General features: G+C 36.0%; 1 protein-coding gene across 1 annotated transcript in view; it reads left to right on the top strand.

Annotated features, from left to right (window-relative positions):
- LOC126281447 (sodium channel protein para) overlaps positions 1-17,847 on the top strand; it is a 1,486,858-nt gene that overhangs the window by 1,163,019 nt on the left and 305,992 nt on the right. The window contains exon 26 of the mRNA XM_049980418.1: positions 15,122-15,326. Within this exon, the coding sequence (XP_049836375.1) occupies positions 15,122-15,326 (205 nt within the window). The remainder of the gene's footprint in view (positions 1-15,121; positions 15,327-17,847) is intronic.

The following is a 17,847-nucleotide window of genomic DNA, read 5'->3' on the forward strand; positions in this document are numbered from 1 at the left end:
GAAGGGACTTCTTATTATGGAATGGGTGGCAGCTGTCAAAGTATATATTGCTCATGGTTGGTAGATTTGATATGGACAGAAGTACTGATGTAGATGTCTTGGAGGTGGAGGTCAACATCGAAGAAGGTGGCTTGTTGGCCTGAGAGGACCAGTTGAAGCAAATGGAGGAGAATGTTTTAAGGTTCTGGAGGAATGTGGGTAGGGTGTCCTCAGCCTCTGTGCAGACCATGAACATGTCATCAGTCAATCTGAACAAGTTGAGGGGTTTGGGTTTCTGGGTGGTTAGGAAGGATTCCTGTGCATGGTCCATGAATAGGTTGGCATAGGATGGTGCCATGTGAGTAACAATTGCTGTGCAATGGATGTGTTCCTATGTGATGCCTTCAAAGATGAAGTAGTTTTGGTTGAGGATGTAGTTGGTTGGTCATGGTGACCAGGAAGGGGGTTGTAGGTTTAGAATCAGCAATTGTCTCTGTATGTATCATTTTAATTTTGAAGGATACTGAACTTGTTGTGTAATTGAATCTAGTATACGTACCTATTCTTGAAAATTTAGCCTCTTAATTTGCATTTCAGTTTTTCTGTGTGGCAATCCTCTATCTTTCTAGCTTTATATCTGATTTTACACTGTGTTTTATGAGCCGTGGTCACTTAAAATTCAGTGGCTTTGGCTCTTACACCCTTCTATTTTGTATGACAAAATTCTTCAAATTCATTTTTAGTTTAGTATGGTGTTCCGAAGTCCATTTTCTAAAATTCTGTTATAAAAATATGTTAAGAATAAGCTTGTTGTTTCCCATAGCAAATTCTACTAGGGTACCAACACTTGCATGTGTGGCATCATCTCTGAAATTTCCCCCTGAAGACTTATTCTTTAATTTGCACCCCATTTCCTTATTAAAAATCTATCATTGTCATCTTTTAGAGGAATTTCTTCCCATTCTGTAACTTTTTGTAAAGGCTTTCATCTTCCATTTCTGAATGTGAGGATACTGCTGCATAGACATAATAATTTTCAGTAAGTATCTTTTATTTATTTTCAAAACAATTCTGACTGTACTGTTTGAGATTGCTTTTCTTCCTCTCACCACATTCCAGCAAAGCCTGTACATGATTTTACATCCTGTCCTGTTCCTCTGCAATCAAATATAGGACTGGATTTTAATCCTGCTTAGTCACTGATTTTTGTATAGACTTCTATGAACCATACTTTTTCCAACTGAACTTACAATATTCCTCTTCCCACTTCACTAGCTCCTTTCTGCGAATACACAGAGAAAATTATGACTGTAACAATTGATTTAAAAAGTGCCATATAAATAAATTGTGGGTATTATTCAAATTTCCTATGATTGTAAAGTTGGTGGCAGCATGTTAAGTTAGGGAAACTACTACCTCAAAATGTGAAAATAACTCTCCTTGTTGTTTGGCCTAACAACGATCCCTTAAAATGAAAGCATGACTTTCCAGAATTAATATCCTTTGGTTACTTTTTTTCTAAAATTTGTCCTGACATAATCAACGGAGATAATTTACCAACCTCTAAAGTTAGTGAAGATACATTCAAAAAATTTTGGCTTTGCATTTAATAGCTATGTTCAGATGAAATACTATTAGGTAATAGGTAGATTAGAGTTTAACATCCTGTCAACAACGAAGTCATTAGAGATGGAGCACAAGCTAAGATTAGGAAACAATGGGATAGGAAATCTTCTCGAAGAATCTGTGCTGACATTTGCCTTGAGTGATTTATGGAAGTCATGGAAAACCTAATATATCTGGATAGCGAGATGGAGATCTTGTCATCCACCCAAATGCATGGAAGACTAGCCTCAACAATCTCTTGTAATGGAGTTTTCATAAAACTATTATTATGGCCACAACATTTGACTTTATGTATACTGGCCAGTATGAAAGAGGTTGAATATCATAACTGTATCACTATAAGTAAAGATTAATTTAACCATGAATAAAATAGCTTCTGATTGATGAAAGCATTGTATGATGGCACTGAAATCTATAACATATAATTTGAAGCTGTATATAACAGATACTCCACAATTATCACAGTTGATAAATAAGAAATTCCTACATGCATCGTGCAGAGTGAAAATTTCACTTTCGATACACAGTGCACTTAATTTCCACTTAACTTTGAAATGTGATAGTCTACAACTAAATACATACTCTAGAAATAATTGTGAAGTGCATGGAAAAGGGTACTTTGAATTGTATCTGATGGTAGTGTTTCTTTCCATACCAGCAATGTGAGAAGAGTAACTGCTTAAACACCTCTGCACATCCTGTAATTAACCTCGACTTCACAATCTCTGCAGGAGTGATAAATAAGGGGCTGAAATATATTTCCACATTCTTCACATAAAGTTAGTTCTCGAAACCTTGTAAGTGGACTTTCATAGGATAATTGGCGTCTTATCTTCAGGAGTATGCCAGTTCAGGTTTTCAACTTTCCTATGGGACTATCCTAGGAGTCAAACAAACCTTTAAACATTTGTGATGCTGTTCTTTGTAAACATACAGTATTCCCAGTTTGTTGTATCTGGTATGTGTCCCAAACACTTCAGCAATTTTCTGAAATGGGTCATCCTTGCACCAGACAAGACATGAAAATTTTTACACTCTTGTAAAGATAAGTTATTTAGATTGTAATAACAGTCAGTCTAGTACAGATTAGTCACTAAATATGTGCATTAGTGAGGTTTTTTTTAAGCTTACTATTGTTAAAGGTTTCACTTTTCTTTGTGCGTTATTCCAGAAAATGCAAAAAGATCATAAAGTTGGGTTTGTTTACACTTTAGTGCAATAAACTTATAGAATCTCATTTAATTGGTCTGTTTTTCCTTCCAGCAATTTAAGGAGAATGTGTCCATTCATTATTAAGTTCATATTTTCAGAGAGTAGTGTAAATCTTAAATTGTGTGATTTAGGAACTTTTTCACCAACAGTTTGTTTACATATAGTTTGCATACATTGAATTTACATTAAAGGTTACATTCTATTGAAATTAAGTTAAGTAAGTTCTGAGTTCTTATTGTAAGCAGAAATAACTAACTATTTACATTATATCATACACCTGAAGTGCTAACCTGTAGACCAAAGTTTTGAAGCCCATAAATAATGAAAATTCATGATATTATGGAAAGAATAGTTTCTGCTCACTATGAGTGATGAGTTGCAGATAGGCACAACAAAAAAGACACACACACACACACACACACACACACACACACACACACACACAAAGAGAGAGAGAGAGAGAGAGAGAGAGAGAGAGAGAGAGAGAGAGAGAGAAATGCAACTCACCCACACATGGTCACAGTCTCAGGCTGCTGAGCTCATTAAAAAAATGATTTGATTCTTTTTTTTAAGTGTGTAATTTGTGTTGCAATGCATGATAAGTGTGGTTGCTGCCATAGGATAGTCAAGAGGTAGTGGTGTTTATATATTGTGTATTGGGATTTCACCTGGGAGACTGTTACGGGGAACTGAGTTGGGAACTCAGTGAGGCTCTCCCATGGAACTGTAGGCTCCATAAAAAAGAAAAGAGAATCACTGATCAGGAGGCAGAGATTTGTGCCCTTTGGGCTGAATTAGAACATGTAAAATTTGAACTAAGATAGACTGAAGGAGGAAAATATCATGGGAAATGGGCAAAAGTAACAAGCAGTGGCCAAAAGAGAACAGCTATACAATGTCTTCATCTACATATAAGCTTATAGTAATGAATAAATTTGACTTGTTACCTGAAGTAGAGGGGGAAGAGCCACATTCAACTGAAGATCACAGCTGGGTGCAACAGTCTACTAACAAAGAAAGTAAGTGTAGGTTGGTACCAAAAGAGAACAGTAAGAAAAAGAGTCTTGCTGCTAGATAGTAACCATGGGAAGCGTGTAGGCCAGGTGATACAGGGCATATCAGGAACAGGGTACCAGGTCACAAGTCTTGTGAAGCCAAGTGCTAGCCTCAGCCAGATGACAGAGGGCATAGGAAATTTGAGAACAGATTTTGACAAAGAGGATCAGGTTATTGCAGTAGATGGAGGAGCATTAGGTGTGACCTGGATGAAACAGGAGTATCAACTGCATCCACAAATGTGACTTTTGTGGAGGTACTACAGCACCATGACAAGTTCTGGATTAACACTGGATAGGTATGTGCCCAGTAGAACAGTTCATAATGGGAGGGACCCTCCATGGTATGCAGACACTGTCAAGAAACATCTAACAAATTACTGCTTAGTAGGTGTAAAACTAAATATAGGACTCTAGATAGAGAGCTGCTGAATGAAATGCATTTTGCTGTCAAGAGAGCAGTGCATGAAGACTTCAGTGACTACCATATCAGAATATTGTCATATAATCTTTCACAAATCCCAGAGAAATTCTGGCCATTTGTAAAGACGGTTAGTGGCACCGGAGATAGTGTCCAGTCACTTTCGAATGAGACAGAAGCTGAAATTGATGGTAGCAAAGCAAAAGCGGAAATACTTAACTCCGTTTTCAAATTTTCCTTTACATGGAAAAAAGCAGCAGAATTACCCCAATTTAATCTCTGTACTACTGAGAAGATGAGTGTAATCAGTATGAGTGTCAATGGTATTGAGAATTGAGAAACAGCTGAAATTGTTGAAACTTGACAAAGCCACAGAACCCAATCACTATCAGTATCTATACTGAATTTGCGGCTGAGCTAACTCCTCTTCTGACTATAATCTACTGTAGATCCCTTGAACAAAAAACTGTGGCCAGTAGTTGGAAGAAAGCACAGGTCATGTATGTTTACAAGAAGGGTAGTAGAGATGATCCAAAAAACTACCACCCAATTTCCTTGATGTGATTTGTTGTAGAATCTTAGGACATATATTCTGAGCTGATACATAATGAGGTGTCTCAAACACAATACCTCCGTGGATTCCGAAAACATCAATCATGCAAAACCGAACTCACACTTTTCTCACATGGCATAATGAAACCTTTGGATGGCAGTCAGGTAGATGCAGTATGTCTTGACATCTGGAGAGCATTTGACTCATTGCCACCTCTATGCTTATTGTCAAAAGTATGATCATATAGAGTACCAGCAAATTTTGTGACTGAATTGAGGTGTTTTTTTTTTTTTTTTTTTTTTAAAAAAAAAAAAACGGGGTTGCAGCAGGTTGTCTTGAATGGAGAGTCATCATCAGATGTAGAAGTAACTTCGGGTTTGCCCTAGGGACCCTTGCTGTTCATGTCGTATATTAATCACCTCACAGACAGTATTAATAGTAAGCTCAGAGTTTTTGAAAATGATGTAGTTATCTGTAATGGAGTACTGTCCAAAATACATTGCATAAATATTCAGTCAGATTTTGATAAGATTTCAAAGCAGTGCAGAGTTTGACAGCTTGTTTTAAATAGTCAGAAATGTAAAATTGTGCAGTTCACAAAATGAAAAAACATAGTATCCTATGGCTACAGTCAGTAGCGGCTGCTGTGTAAGAGCTCAAGAGCATGTGAACACCCTAACTTTTGACATCTTGCTGATTTGTTGGTTATTTATCTTTGAATGCTGTTAAAAGTAATGTAGGTGCAGTACGCTGAAATACACTGCACTAAATCTACCACGCTGTACTACATATTGCTCTATTAGGAACCCGGCATCACGGTCCTGAGCACAGCTTCACTCACCCATATTCGAGGAGCTTCTGTGTGTGCACAACTGGTGTGACAAAATTGCCTTATGAGCCACATACATACTGTTTTGATAAAGAATGTGCACATTTCATGGCATGCACTGCTAATTCTTACCAATCAACTACTGGTTTACGTCAGTACCACCAGATGATAGCACACTGCAGCAGACTTGTATCTACATTCATTGTAAATCCCTCTAAACTGTAACACAATCCACAGATATGTGAATTCACACACTATATACTAAATTTAGATTGGATGTCAGTATATTTTATAGTTATACTGAGGGAGATACCTATTTTGTGGAATTATAAATGAGATATGGAACATAAAGTTTTGTATTTTGAGGTGCTGAGAACCTTACAGCACATCATTGTCGATTGTGAAACTGTAGCAATTATTCATGCTTCTGACATCTTTTGATCTAATGATTTATGTGTACTGTAGGCCCACATTGTACATATATTTGAACATTTATGAAAAACTGTCTCACTGGTTTCTCTGATATTCATTTAAATATTTAAATGGGGGGTGGGGGGTCAATGACGGTGTCCTCTTGGCCCTTATGGGTCTCACCACCTCTTTTGTATTCTAGCCAAGTGATCTTGTTGGTAGAGGGTACTACTTGAATTTAATAATTTCTGCAAATGGCAGTTTGTGTTTCAAGTTGGTTGTATATTGTGCAGAAATCGGCTTTCCTGTGGAGTGTCAACTTGAACTCTGTTGAATGTGTATCAAGCACTAACAGAAAAGAAAATTATCAGGAAAATTTAGCCACAAAGAAACTAGGGCATTCCAGACCAGATTTGTTTTCTGAGAAAGTGACAAAATCAGATAAGCTTGACTACAAGCGAACATTTAACAAATAAGTGTATAATAAGCTTTAAGTCATTTATGTGGGTGCAATATAAGAATGCCTGACTTTCATCCCAAAAGTTAATTTGTTAACTAATACATGAATTAGGAATCTTGTACATTTGCCCGAAAAAATAAAAAGGCATGAAAAACTCCCACTTACACAAAAATGTGAAATGGAGAGTAGCAAAAGCATAAATATTATTTCATTCTTGCCATAAAGTGTACTTATTATTATGTACAAAACAGCAAAATTCCACAAAAACAATTCTTTTTTCTGGAAAAGTTACACATATTATTATTATTATTATTATTATTATTATTGGCAGCAGCTGAAGTTGTATAAATATATTGATGAGCATAACTGTTATACAGCAGATTTTATTAATTTCGCACACTCATATTTATCTGAATTTAAGAATTTGTGAACACCCAGAATGTATATCTATGAGCCGCTACTGACTGTAGTATTGCTGAGTTACAATTGGAATCTGCCAACTCGTACAGCTACCTGGTGTAACACATTGTAGGAACATGAAATGTATTATCACATAAGTTCAGTTGTGAGGAAAGCAGGTAGTAGACTTCAGTTTATCAGTAATATACTAGGGAAATGCAGTCAGTCTATGGAGGAGATTACTTGCGAATCTCTCATGTGCCGGTTCTAAAATGTTGTTCAAGCGCATGGAATCCATTCCAAATAGGACTAACAGGGAATGTTGAAAATATACAGAGTATGGCAGCATTAATGGTCACAGTTTGTTTAACACCTTGAGGTCCAGCCACTTAGGAAAATTTCAGGCCCAGAAAACCAGCTATTTATGCCATTCTTTAAATTATTACTGGCACATCTGTGCTTGATGTATGTTAAAGGACATACACAATAATAAAGACCAAGCTTCAAGGTTTACTTTAGACGTTTATTGCAGTTCTCTGACACAATAAAAGCTATGCAATGATGGTTACAGGAAGTATAATTTTCCCTCAAAAAAGAAAAGTGCGAGGTGTGGATTTCAGCACATTCAAACATAACTGGAATTTGTGTGACTTGCATTCTGGCATGCAGAGAGGTGTGTTGCAGTCAGGGCAATACCATCTTATTTCCTTCCTGCTTACTTTACCAGTTGATTGTTTTGTCTGCGCCGAACAAACCTTGTACACCCTTGTTGGTTGTTGCTTCTTCTCAGTTGCAGTAATTTTCTCAATGAAGTGTCGTCCTACAAGCCTATTGCTGATGGTTGCACTAGGTATAGTTTCTTGAGCCACAGTTGAGCATTTCTGGAAGAGTCCTTCACCAATGTGGCACAAAAAGATGGAAAATGACAGTTTTTCTTCTCATTAGGGTTTGTGGTCTCATGGTACAGAACAAAAGCATTCGTTGCAGCCATTATGAAAAAGTGAAAAAACAGATTTTTCCACCACTTCATTTATTTGCTCTTGAAAGGATAATAGGAGATCATTTGATCACTTCTATCAAACTCTGTTTTGTTCACATTATAACCGAGAATAGCATCTGGTTTTGACTTGATCTTGACACCATCCTTCATATGAACAGAAATGTTAGAGATTGTCATTTTGTGCTTAGAGGAAAGACATAAGACGTCCCTCGTGTCCTTCCAGTTCAAACAAAGCAGGTGGTTTCTCTTCATTGACACCGCCTGATTCCTTCTGAGTTTCTTCAAAACAACATTTTCTTTTGGAAGTTCCTTTCAATGAGCCATACATGTGCTTACAGCTTTCGTTTTATTTTGCCATAAAATATCAGAAACTGCTGGCAAACTGTAAACTCTGTCCATATAAACAATGTGATCTTCACCCAAATAATTAGCGAGCAACCTCTGAAACAGTGTTATTATGGAATTGTCTTTCCATACTTTTCCAGAGTACACTTTTGAGTCCCAGATTGTAACCAGCCTTTGAATCACACAAAGATAGTAAACATTTTTATTCCATACTTGTCTGGTTTATTTTTTATATAGAGATGAAAGACACTCGACATGAAGTCCACACATACCCTCATCAGTGGTGAGGTTTTCGTTGGGATAACATGATTTCTTACATTCTTGTAATAGATGATTGAGAAAAGGTCTGATATTATGTATGGCATCATGCTGTTGTGGACCTCTGGGAATGTAGGTATCATTGTCATTCAAGTTTAAATTTGAAGGTATGGCCTTGAACCTATTTCTGCTCATAAAAGATCCTGGGCAATGGGAAATAAAACTATTGACAGACCAGTGGTCTGCCAATTTTGGTTTCTTCACGAGGCGCGTATGAATAATTATGGCAAAAAACAAATACGTTTCATGAAGCTTCACTCTAACCCATGAATGCCAAACACTGTGTGGCTTTAGTGTGGAGCCTGCCTTCAGTTCATCATAAACACACTTTGAATACTTGTTCATTTCTGATTTTATGTGTTTCATCATAGAATGTGGAAAGAAAATAGAAAACACGTCGAGTATAGTGGATCTTTCATCAACTGCAGCTCTTATTCCAGTTATGTTTGAGAACTGTGGCAAAGGAGGCTGTAGGTCCTTGAATCTCCAACCTAAATCAGTATCTGTTGATTTCGTTAGTGAATACCACTGCCTCTTCCTTGGTGGTGTATAAGACTGTGTTACTGTAGAAGAACATTGTCACTTGGAATTTGTTTGAACAGCAGCATATTCATCATCAGATTCATCTGTAAAAGAAAGATGAGATGAAACTTATTCGCAATTGCAATGCCAGTAACTGAAGCAACAGTACTAGAGATGACAAGTTATATTAGTCTGTAGCTTACCTGAATTTTAATCTTCTTCAGACTGTTCCCTCTCAGATATTTCTCCCTTTAGTCCAGAATCAATCAATTCTTCTTCCAGTGCCTCTAAAATTTCGTGATCACTCAATAAACATGACATATTTGTAATGGGATCACAGACAGTGATAGAACTGAACGAAACTGCATGTGAATATGACGACAATGCGAGCCCTCAAAGGCTCAGTCAGGCATGACGGCAATGCTAAAATTCACTACTGCTTCTCTCCAAGTAATTCTAGAACCTGACAATAGAGGGCAGCACCTGTCAAGGGCCACCCAGCCAGACATCTATACAATGTTCTCACACAAAACAAGTCATTTTCAAGTGACAGGAGGCTTGTATGACATCAAACATTGCGGCACGAGCTACACTCGGGCGTGGCCCATTGAGCTCAGTGCCATGGCCCAAGCTACACTTGGGCTTAGTTGTCATGGTGTTAACCTATGGGAAAGTATCATAGAGATGCTGAAGAAACTGAACTGGCAGACTCTTGAAGATAGACATAAGTTATGCCAAGAAAGCCTACTTTCAAAGTTTCAAGAACTAGTTGTAATTGATAACTCTTGGAATACACTACAACCTTCTATATATCACTCACATAGGGATCATGTGGAGAATATTAGTGTAATTACAGCATGCATAGAGGCTTTTAGGCAGTAATTCTTCCTGTAATCCACATTTGAATGGTACAAGAATAAACCCATAACTAGTACAGCGGAACGTACTCTCTACTGCGCACTCCATAGTGGTTTGCAGGGTATAGATGTAGAACACTCCTGTGAAACACATAATAACTAAGATGAGCAGGTTGCTGCTGACAGAAATGAAATCTCATATGAGTGCAGTGCCTGTTGTACAATTGGGAGACGAGCATGTACTAGACATGGACTACACTTGAATAGGAGAGGGAATGAAAAGTTAACTGTGCTTCTTGCAAAAAATATATAAGGGGCCACTATCAGACAAAGCAAGGCCTCTGTGGTTACTTGTGTCAGAAAAGTACCTTTTTTAGGTTGGAATCAGGATTCAGACACCCTGTTTTGAAAGAAGTCAGATTAACAGAAGAGCCCCCAAAAATGCTTAAGAATGCACAAAAAAGTAAAGTTTAGCTTATTTCATCAAAATATTAGAGGATTGGGTAATGAGGTACAAGAATTTCTTGTTTGTTTGGAAAACTTGGAGCACTGAGAAAATAACATCATGTGCCTGTCTGAGCACCACATAACCATGCAATTAGATAAGCTATGTATAAAAGATCTTACTTTTGCAGAACTAATACAGAAAAAGAAGGAGTTGTTATACAGAAAAAGAAAGAGTTGATACATGTATTAAGACAGAACATGGGTTTAAAAACGTCAAAACAAGTAATTATCTCTTAAATAAAGAGGGATGTATAGAAACGAACTGTGCAAGAAAAAAATCGCAGCAGTATGTCAGAAGAACAACTCTCATAAAATTCTGTCATGTGATTGTATCATCAACTTATCCTTCTGAAATGAAGAAAACTATATATTCTCAGTTGAAGTTTTGTTTACAGAGAGACTGAAATATGCTGTTGTTAAACACCTCTTTAAGGAAGATATTAAGACAGATGCCAATAACTACAAACCTGTTTCACTACGACATAATTTTCCATAATTTTTGAGAAGATGATGTATTCTGGAATAGTATCTCACCTGAGCAACAATAATATCCCCAGCAAATCACAGTTTGGATTTTGGGAGAGTTGCTCTACTGAGAATGCTATTCAAAACAGGCTCACCCACCATATTTTCAAAGCATTAAAAAATAAAATAGTGAAAGTTGATATTTCCTGTGATCTATCTAAGACATCAGTGTGAATAACACTATTTTCTTAGATAAATTTGAGTTTTATGGGAATGATTATATAGCCAACCAGTTGGTAATGCCATGTCTAACAAGAAGAATGTAGAAAGTTGTACTTAGTAAATCAGCCGATATAGTCCGGGGACGTAATTCTAACTAGGGAGAAATAAAGTATAGGATTCTGGCTCTAACTCAAATCCACTATTGTACCAAATATATGTAAACAATCCTCCATCTAATATACAATAAGCAGATGACACTAGTATTGTAATAAACCCAAACATACATATGGAAACAGAAGAAATTGTAAACAGTGTACTTAAAAGTGTCATTTACTGGTTTTCTGTGAATTGACTCACCCTCCATTTTAAAACAAAACAACATATTCAGATCTGTGCATCTAGGAGTTCTAAACCAGTGGTAAGTGTAACACATCGCGAGCAAATAATAAATAGGGTGAACACTTCAAAATTCTTAGGTATCCACATTGATGAGAATTTAAACTGGAAAAAGCACATTTTAAGACTCTTAAAAGAACATAGATCAGTGACATTTGCACTTAGAATCATTGAAAATCTTGGGGACCATGTTTAAGAAAGGAAGTCATCATTGCTCGAAAATGAGTTGGGTGTTCTGATTACTGCTTCGCCGTATATTTATTCTGTCATGAAGTTTGTCGTAAATAATCCACTGCATTTCAAAAGGAACAATAATTTAATAATATCATACCAGAAGGGAAAATGACATTCATTACTCCACATTAAAATTGTCTGTAGCAGAAAAATGGGTGTACAATGCCACAACTAAAATTTTTGTTCCTTTACACAATGATATAAAATGTCTGACAAACAGCAAAAGTAACATTTTAAAACAACTAAAACAGTTTATCTGTGACAACTCCTTTTATTCCACAGAAGAATTCCTGTTATTGCAATGTGTAAAAGGTGTGGGCAGAAATTACTAACTCGCATATGTATACTTAGAAGTAATAATTTTAAAAAATTATAAATGTTCAGCATGTAGCCATATTTACAAATTAATTTGCTATATGAATGTAAAAATGAGCCTTTATTCTGCAAATGATCCATAGCAACTTGAAACTAACTAACTAATCAAATATGTTTTGTAAGCAGTCTGATTTCCTAGTATCCAGCTAACAAACCACAGGTTGCCACTAGCTTTACCCAAGACTGAGACTGTTTGATCATTCCATTTCACATCCTTACAAATTATTACATCCAGGTCTCTGAGTTGTAAAAAGTTGGAGGTTATTATTATTATTGTTTGACAAATCATTAATTTACAACATGAACAGTAAGGATCACATTACAATTTTGAAGCGACATGTTTGATATTGCTTCTACTTCTGCCAATGACTGTCTGTCAAAGAGAATGTTATGCATCCTCCTACCAAAAAATCCTCAATCCAGTCATGAAATTTGTTTGATACACCATGTTATTCCACTTATTAATAAATGTTGGTGTGATATTATATTATCACATATTGGTATGGTAGTGAGTCCAATGCTTTTCAGAAGTCAATATATGCTGCTTCCACATAATTGCCTTGCTCTGTGGTTATTAGTATGTTATGTGAAAGGTGGAAGTTTGGGTTCACATGATCACTGTTTTTATAATCCATGCTGGTGGAAGCGGAGAGGATCATTATGTTACGATTCCTCACTCTGTTTGAGCACAGAATATGTTGTGAAGTTTTACAACAGATTCATGTCAATGATATTAAATGGTGGTTTCTGCTACTCTTCTTGTAGCCTGTGCTCTCTTCCAACCAGTGAACTATATTTTTGGAGCTAACTCAACAGAAAATTGTGTATGGAATATGACTGTGATTCCATAGCATTACTTGATTTTACTGGTTTCAGCTGTTTCTCAAAGCCGTTGATACTAATATCTACATCACTCATCTTGGCAGGTGTGTGAGAGTTAAGCTGGAGTTACTCAATATTGGTTGTCACAATAGACTGCAAAAACTTGGATTAAAGTATTCTTACTCCATGTAGATTTTGTATGTGCATGTCTGGAAAGTAAGTATGTTTTTTAAAAAAGAAAAAACTCTAAAACATTTTTTTCAAACCAAAATTTATTTTTACAAGGAAGAGCATTCCTTAAACTATTTTCTACCCAGTTTTCACCATTGCTTAGATATTTGTCACATTGGGAAACCAACTTCTATATGCATTCTTCATAAAAAGATGCCACCAGTGAAGACAGCCACTGCTGAACATTGTTTTTTGTGTCTTCGAAGACAGTCACTGCTGAATATCGTTTTTTGTGTCTTCACCACTATCAAAATGTCTTCCTCCAAAATCATGCTTCAAGAAGAAGATGTAGTTAGAAGATGTGAGATCATCACAAATTGCTTAAGTTTTTCCAAATTGTGCTCCCATTTGGTTCCAAAATGCTTATAGATGTCCACAAAATGGAGCAACTTAGCACTGATTTGACATTTCTTACCTGCCACAGTGATGAGGGAGATAAATTTTAAAAAGAATTGTGACCAGTGATGAAACAAGTGTTTGTAATGCCACTCCAGAATCAAAACAGCAAGCAATGGAGTGGAGGCACTTTTGATACCCAAGAAACAAAAATTGGAAACATCGTCAGCACAAAAAAATCATGCAGTTTCTTGTCGGAGAGGCAGAGCATTCTGCGTGTTGAGTTCCTTCCCATATGTGAAACTGTCAGTGTGGCACAGTACAGTGAAACACTGAGGAAATGTCAGTACACAATTCAAAGCAAAAGAAATGGCATGTGTCATCCAAAACTTTATTTAGCAATTCTGTTGGGAACAGTTCAGTCACTCACCATGCAGCCCTGATCTCACATCTTCTGTCTACCAATTGTTCTTGAAATTGATGTTTGGTTTTGGAGGAAGGCACTCTGACAGTGGTAACAGTGTAAAGAATGGTGCTCAGCAGTGGCTGTCTTCAGTGGCAGCAAACACTGAGTACAAACACCATACTCACACACTTTGTTCATTCAAGATATCTTAATGTTTAAAAATATTCGTTTCTTAAACTACTCAATTTCGGATCCTCTAGCATTTGTATGATTTTGGTCCTAAGTTACAGGATACACCATATTTTAGCTGCATTGCATGAGGAAAGAAATAAAAAATTAAATGATTTTTCACTTTTACTTAAATTTATTGTTTAAATATTTTAAATTCTTTACATTGCACATGACAAAGGAGATTACAGGTTAATTTATATGTAGATTTTGTTACAATAGTTAAACTGTTCAGGACTAAGTGTTGTACTGTTGCGGTTCAATACTAATACTCATTGGAAGAAATGGCGAAATCACTTGACTTTTTCATATACATTATTCGTACAATGTAGGTGACATCAGTCCAAGACAAGAGTCTCTACTATTAAAGGCCTGTTGATTAAATCTCAATTAAACTGTTGAGCTTTATGCATAAGTGTTTCACATAATAGGATGTTCTTGAAATTACCAAGTGTACATTGCTGATCTTGCAATTCATAGCATTTTATCTCTTTAAGTCATTTTATTCTCATTTACACAGCTATGTAGGCATGCAATGCAATATAATTTTATTAAGATTTTAGGTATTTATTACAAAAAAAGTAATCAGTGGCAATTTTTCATCCTGAAGTAAAAAAGCTGAATTGTAAATGGTTACTTACTTTGTGAGTTTAGCATTCTGTTGCTGAACTGAAAAGACATAGTTTGTAGTGATAGCACTTGTATGAAAAGAATAGTACCAAAATGTCTCAAAGAAAGAAACTGTGCTTAGTCAGTGACATAATTTCTTATACATTTATGTCCTATTCCTGACTAACTTCTATAGCATAACGAAATGTTGATAATTTATGAATCAGCTTTCTATATAATTTGACTATATATTCAATATTTTAGCTTAAAAACTACAACAGCATTTGGATATTCGTGTTACAGGTCCTTAATCTTTTCTTGGCGCTGCTACTCAGTAACTTTGGTTCATCAAACTTGTCAGCTCCAACAGCTGACAATGACACCAACAAGATTGCAGAGGCATTTGATCGCATTTCAAGGTTTATCAACTGGATGAAACGTAGTATGCTAAATTTGGCAAAATTGATGAGGGCCAAATTAACTAACCAGATTTCCGATCAGACGCCAGGTGAGGGACCCTCCTCCAGTTGGAAAGAAGGTTTATATCCAATCAGATCGCTTGTCCTTGTGCGTGCGTGTATGTGCAATTTGTTCATTTTATGTTTGAGTAGACGTTTTTCATTTTTGCTTTACTTGAGTCACTGTTGAAAAATGCATTTCATTGCCATTGTCAGTAGTTACTGTTGCCTGTTGCTAACAAGAAGTGTTAAACAAGGGGCTGTAACTAGTTAAATGTATTTTTCAGATACATAGTTGCTGTAACGATTTTCTGTTTTTAGCTTCCAATGATTTGAACAAGGGACTTCAAATAGTTTTGAAATAATACATCTTTAATACATACAGTTGCTGCAAATATTTCTTTTATTAGTTACAATGAATGTGTTCACAGCCTGCTTTTACTAGAATGTTGTAATGTGACAAAATAAACATAAGTAACATAATCAGACTGGAATAACTATTTTTCTGAGGGTTTTGCTTGCAGCAGATATGTCATTGCATTGAAACTGTACTTTCCTTTTTTTTCCTGCATTATTAACGAACTTATCACAGTAGCCCTTGCTTACTCCATATGAACTGTTACACATAGAATGGCTTACTTTTAGCAAAGAACTCAGTTGTTGAGTCCTTAAAGTATTTTTGAAGCAGAGGAGTTAATAATCTTTCTGTTCTTGCTTAATGTTTAGCTTCATGGCTTTTGTATTAATGACATGAAAAATGCAGAAGCTGCAATTTGCATAGGGAAAATTTGTGAAGTAACTGTGTCATTTGTGGCAGCACTTGTTGTTTTAAACTGTAATATTGATATTAAAAAGTAAAGCAATTGACCTTATAAATATCTATGTAGACACCACATTATTATGGGTTACTTTGAATTAGAAATATGAAACTGAAGTCAGTAATTTTGTAAAAACTGTTTAAAAATTTTCTAAATGTTAGCTAAAGTGTAATTAATCGGAACACTTTATTCATGTCAGCTCTTTTTTTACACACACACACACTGTAAATTAAATATTGGAATGTGAGATTTGTGTTTCCTCGCCATAGGGCAGCAGTCATATCCAAGTGCCCTAGACTGCTATTTCAATCCATTGACCTTTTATTTTGGAAGGGGCATAAATCGCATTCTTTTAAAATAAAAAGAGATCACATAAAATATTTTTGCACAAAATTGATCACAAAGTATGAGATATCTCTTTTATTCAAAAGGCTCCCTCCTTGAAGGGTCACACAAAATAGTATTCACAACTCACACCACCTGAGGAACGGCTGTAGCATGAGCCTCCAGTGGTACATGCTGGCATGAACGTGTTAACTGTATTAGAGTGTGTAACTTAGCTTACTTTGCAAGCATAATATATAGCTACACATGAATCTGGATCATGATAAATGTAGACCTCATGACCTTCCCCTTGTAAGACCCCATACAAAATAATGAAATAATTAGTCCAGAAAATAATATCTGTTTCTTGCACAACATCTAGTTCCAGTAATAAAAATGTTAATTATATAAATTTAACATTGGAATGAAGAAGCATTATGATAATATTAGAGTAACGTTTGTTTAAAGAACTCTCTTGCAGCTTGTAGTCACTACGTTATACAAATATGTTGCAATACTACTGGTTTCTTAACACGTATATGCCACCACTGAGAATTGTGTATGCTCCATGTGGTGCAACTAGGTATTAAAGAATCTTCAAAATGAAACTATAGTGAAATAGCTACAGGAAAATATATACTAATCAGTTGAAAACAAACTTACAGTTGTCTAGAAGTTGATAGAAAAATACATTTAGAAAAAGAGATTCCTTTATTTTACAAAAGAGAGATGTGGGAGGCAGTGACCAACATTTTTTATAGATTAAGTATCATCAAATGAGATAATGCACATTATGTTAATTGTGATTGTAATACAGTATCAGTTCTTCCCCTTCTCCTTTGATGTCTTCTGCACACTTCACTGCACATCCCCCTTCACTCCTTCCTGTGATAAATTCCTCCGCCAAAAATTTAATATTTTTAATCTGTTAAACCTTCCTCTGCTATCATTCTCGGACCTTAGACTTAGAGATAAAGCTGTCCTCGACCCAGATTCTGAGTTCAATACCACAGTATTTTACTGTGGAATCTTCTACTGGAGGTTGTAGACCCTTTCCATCCTCTGACCTTTGAAGTTCTCGCCTAGCCATGTAAAGGGATTGCACAGTTTGACATTGACTCCAAACCTGGTGCATCTTGGTATTTTTCATACATACCATACATTGCCAGAGGTCAAAGAAGCTGAAGGTGCTAAAAAGAATCTACATCTACAAAAGACTGAATCCTTGACTACTAGATTTGAAGTTTGGCAGTTACCCACTAAACCACAGACCAACCAAACTGAGGATTACCTTAAACCACAAGAGGGGAAGTTGTCTAATGACTAAATACAAAGTATACGTTCTTCCAGCAGTGTAAGCGACAGCCTAGATGATTGTTCCCAGTATGAATCTTTAACTTTGCCACAGAGTAAGATTTGTTTTGAAACT

This window comes from Schistocerca gregaria, chromosome 7, assembly GCF_023897955.1.
Source record: "Schistocerca gregaria isolate iqSchGreg1 chromosome 7, iqSchGreg1.2, whole genome shotgun sequence".
NCBI lineage: Eukaryota > Metazoa > Arthropoda > Insecta > Orthoptera > Acrididae > Schistocerca > Schistocerca gregaria.